Source organism: Eubalaena glacialis, chromosome 2 (genome assembly GCF_028564815.1).
Source record: "Eubalaena glacialis isolate mEubGla1 chromosome 2, mEubGla1.1.hap2.+ XY, whole genome shotgun sequence".
Classification (NCBI taxonomy): domain Eukaryota; kingdom Metazoa; phylum Chordata; class Mammalia; order Artiodactyla; family Balaenidae; genus Eubalaena; species Eubalaena glacialis.
The window spans coordinates 84,812,948-84,815,603 of NC_083717.1; the positions used below are offsets into that span (position 1 = coordinate 84,812,948).

General features: G+C 39.8%; 1 protein-coding gene across 1 annotated transcript; it reads right to left on the reverse strand.

Annotated features, from left to right (window-relative positions):
- Positions 1–347: 347 nt before the first annotated feature.
- On the reverse strand, positions 348–1,181 carry LOC133084627 (melanoregulin-like). The gene is made up of 2 exons (XM_061181435.1): positions 1,091–1,181; positions 348–916 (listed from the first exon to the last, which is right to left on the reverse strand). Exons 1-2 carry the CDS (start codon positions 1,179–1,181, stop codon positions 348–350), a joined length of 660 nt encoding a protein of 219 aa, XP_061037418.1.
- Positions 1,182–2,656: the final 1,475 nt, after the last annotated feature.

Here is a 2,656-nt window from a genome sequence, read left to right on the forward strand (position 1 = left end):
AGAACATCTTATTCTCCCAATAGGATTAGTGGCTAGAGCTTATTGTACAACCAAAACCAAAATGGGGGCAATGGGTTCTTGGAATCTAATCACCCATGATGAAATATCCCACTGGCCAACTCTCTGATGCAAGATCACCAGGGCGTTTCAACGCAGCCTCAACTTTCATATGGTCAAGTCCTCATGATGGCCAGATATCCAAACGCCTAGATTTTTGTAGGACTCAGAATCCTTTTTCTCTTAGCTAGCCCTCTTCTTGCTCATTCTCTTTTACACGCATCTGTCCAACTTTGGTAGGCTGTTGAGTTCCAGTGGAAGAAATCCCATTCTGCCTCGTAGCCTCTCCCTTAGGGACTCAGAAAGGGAAGGTAGTGCAGTTCTTTCTGGCCATCTGCCTGGCATGGGACCCCAGGCTTCTTGGGGTAAGTTTGACTGGCAATTTTAAAGAATTCTTCCACAGCATCGAGTGTAATGAGACGGTCCACAACAAAGAGATATCTCTCCGAAAGCTCCCAACTGGTTGGGAAAATATTGGTCTCTTCAGCCAGTCTCAACAATATCTCCCGAGCTCTCCTTGTGTTTTTAGAATCACTGATGGTGCTGAGTTTTGTCACTGACAACAAAGAGTCTGCTTCCTTTTGAAAACCTAAATCTTCTAAAATGCGTTTCCATCTATTTCTCACTTCCCTTCGAATCTGTCGCAGGGTGTAGATATCATAGTTGAGTTTTTGCCACTCCTCTGAATCTTTGGCCTGTTGATTACGAACAACGATCAAATTGTAGAGGATCCTGTCATCGTCTGCCTCTGTGTGGGACACATCGCGAGGCACGCTCCACAGATTCTTTTCATCTTCCCTCACCAGCGTGGCTCTGAAGGAAGAATATGGATTGTTATCAAGGGGCAACACAATCGATCCTTATTCCACTGCTGGCATGTTCCACAGCTAAGGATTTGGTGAGGTTGTAAACACCTTCTCTGGCAGCTCCACTATGCCTAAAGATTCTATTCCCCAGTATCCCTTATAGATAGGTATGACCGTTTAACTGAGTTCTAGCTGATGACGAATGTCAGTGAATGTAATGGCGCCACTTTCAGATGGTGCTAGATGCAGGAGCTCGGTCGCGATGGCCTTTCCGATGCCCGTACCCCCGCCGGTGACGATGGCCACTTGGTGATGCATCAAGCCTGCTGCCAGGCAGCTTTTGCCCTTGACCTAAGAACTCACGGCCACGGGACATTTGAGTGATGAAGTGTAGGCCAGGTTAAGTCACTGGGTCCACGCCGCCTTTTAAATATGCCGGAGAGAGGGCTCACGTCCACGTGACCGCCCCCCATTGTATTTTATGTCAAAAAAAAGCATGATCTCTATCAATTTGAGACATCATGTTTTAGAAAATTTGGATATAAGATGCATTTTTTCCCTTTCCTAGCTAACCTAAATTAATAGCAAAAGTAATCATTTATTGAGCACCTACTGTGTTACACAAATTATTTTTAATCTTTATAACACACCTACAATGTAGGCATTATAATTGCCATTTTTAAAATACGGAAATTGAAACTCAGAAATACAATATAATCTGAGCAGAGTTACACAGCTATTGAATGGCAGAGCTAGTATTTAAACCTGTCTCATCATGTTCCAAAGTCTATGTCTGTATTAAGATAGGAAGACTATAACTTTCTGATACTCAATACACCTAAAAAAGTGAAATTTAGAGAATGTGAAAATTCTCCCCATATCAGAAAACTAGTGTAATTTTTAAAAGAAGTATCATGAGCAGAATCAGGCAATTAAGTAAAAGTACTATTCAAGTACACAAATCACTGTGATCATTGGAGAACATGTTACTGTCACATGAAAGGCAATGAGAGAAGAATAGTATTTACAGCGGTGGGAGAAAATTTCTATGTCTTTATGCTTCTTTGCCTTTTAAAATGTTAATCTCATAATGATAAAACTAAAGGAACAATAGGTTTTGTTTCCAAAAGCTGCTGCTAATAATGATATGTTCACTATACTATAGGCTGTCTAGGCCAGTGTGTTTGTGCATTACTTGTTTATTTATGTATATACTTAATTTTTAAAATAAGTCTTTTATTATAAATATGATATACCTTCGTTGCTACATATTCAAGCCATAGAGAAAGGCATAGAATCGTTTTTCGTTATATTCTTCCAGATTTTATTATTTTTTCACTTCCTTTTCCTTTCCTCCCTTTATTTGAGGTTGTTATTTATGGAAATGCTGGCCCAAAGCTTGAAGTTTCTAATGACTCTATTAAGCTTCTACCATCCCACTTCCTGCTTCCAAGTGGCAACCACTTTGAATTTTTCAACTTGATCTTTTGGTGTTTACCTCTGTATCTCCATGTAACATGTTTATACATGTTTCTACTTCCTGTATTTTCTCATTGAAATTACCTTTTGACTTCCCATTTTTGGAAGATGAGGATTTATATCTTTTCACAATCCCTTCTCAACCCCCACTACACACACACACACACACACACACACACACACAAACACACACACACACACCCTTTCAACTTGGTAAGAGTGAAATTTTGGTTTTGTTTTTTTAAGACTGAATCCAGTATACTATGATCACTTTTTCTTGTACATTTTGTTTAACTTTGAGCTAATATTTTCTC

Bases quoted from the DNA above. Each gene is read 5' to 3' on its own strand.
- LOC133084627 (XM_061181435.1), bottom strand. From the start codon at position 1,181: ATGCATCACCAAGTGGCCATCGTCACCGGCGGGGGTACGGGCATCGGA. The intron at 917-1,090 runs GTGGCGCCATTA...CAGTGGAATAAG, and splicing joins GCATCTAGCACCATCTGAAA to GATCGATTGTGTTGCCCCTT.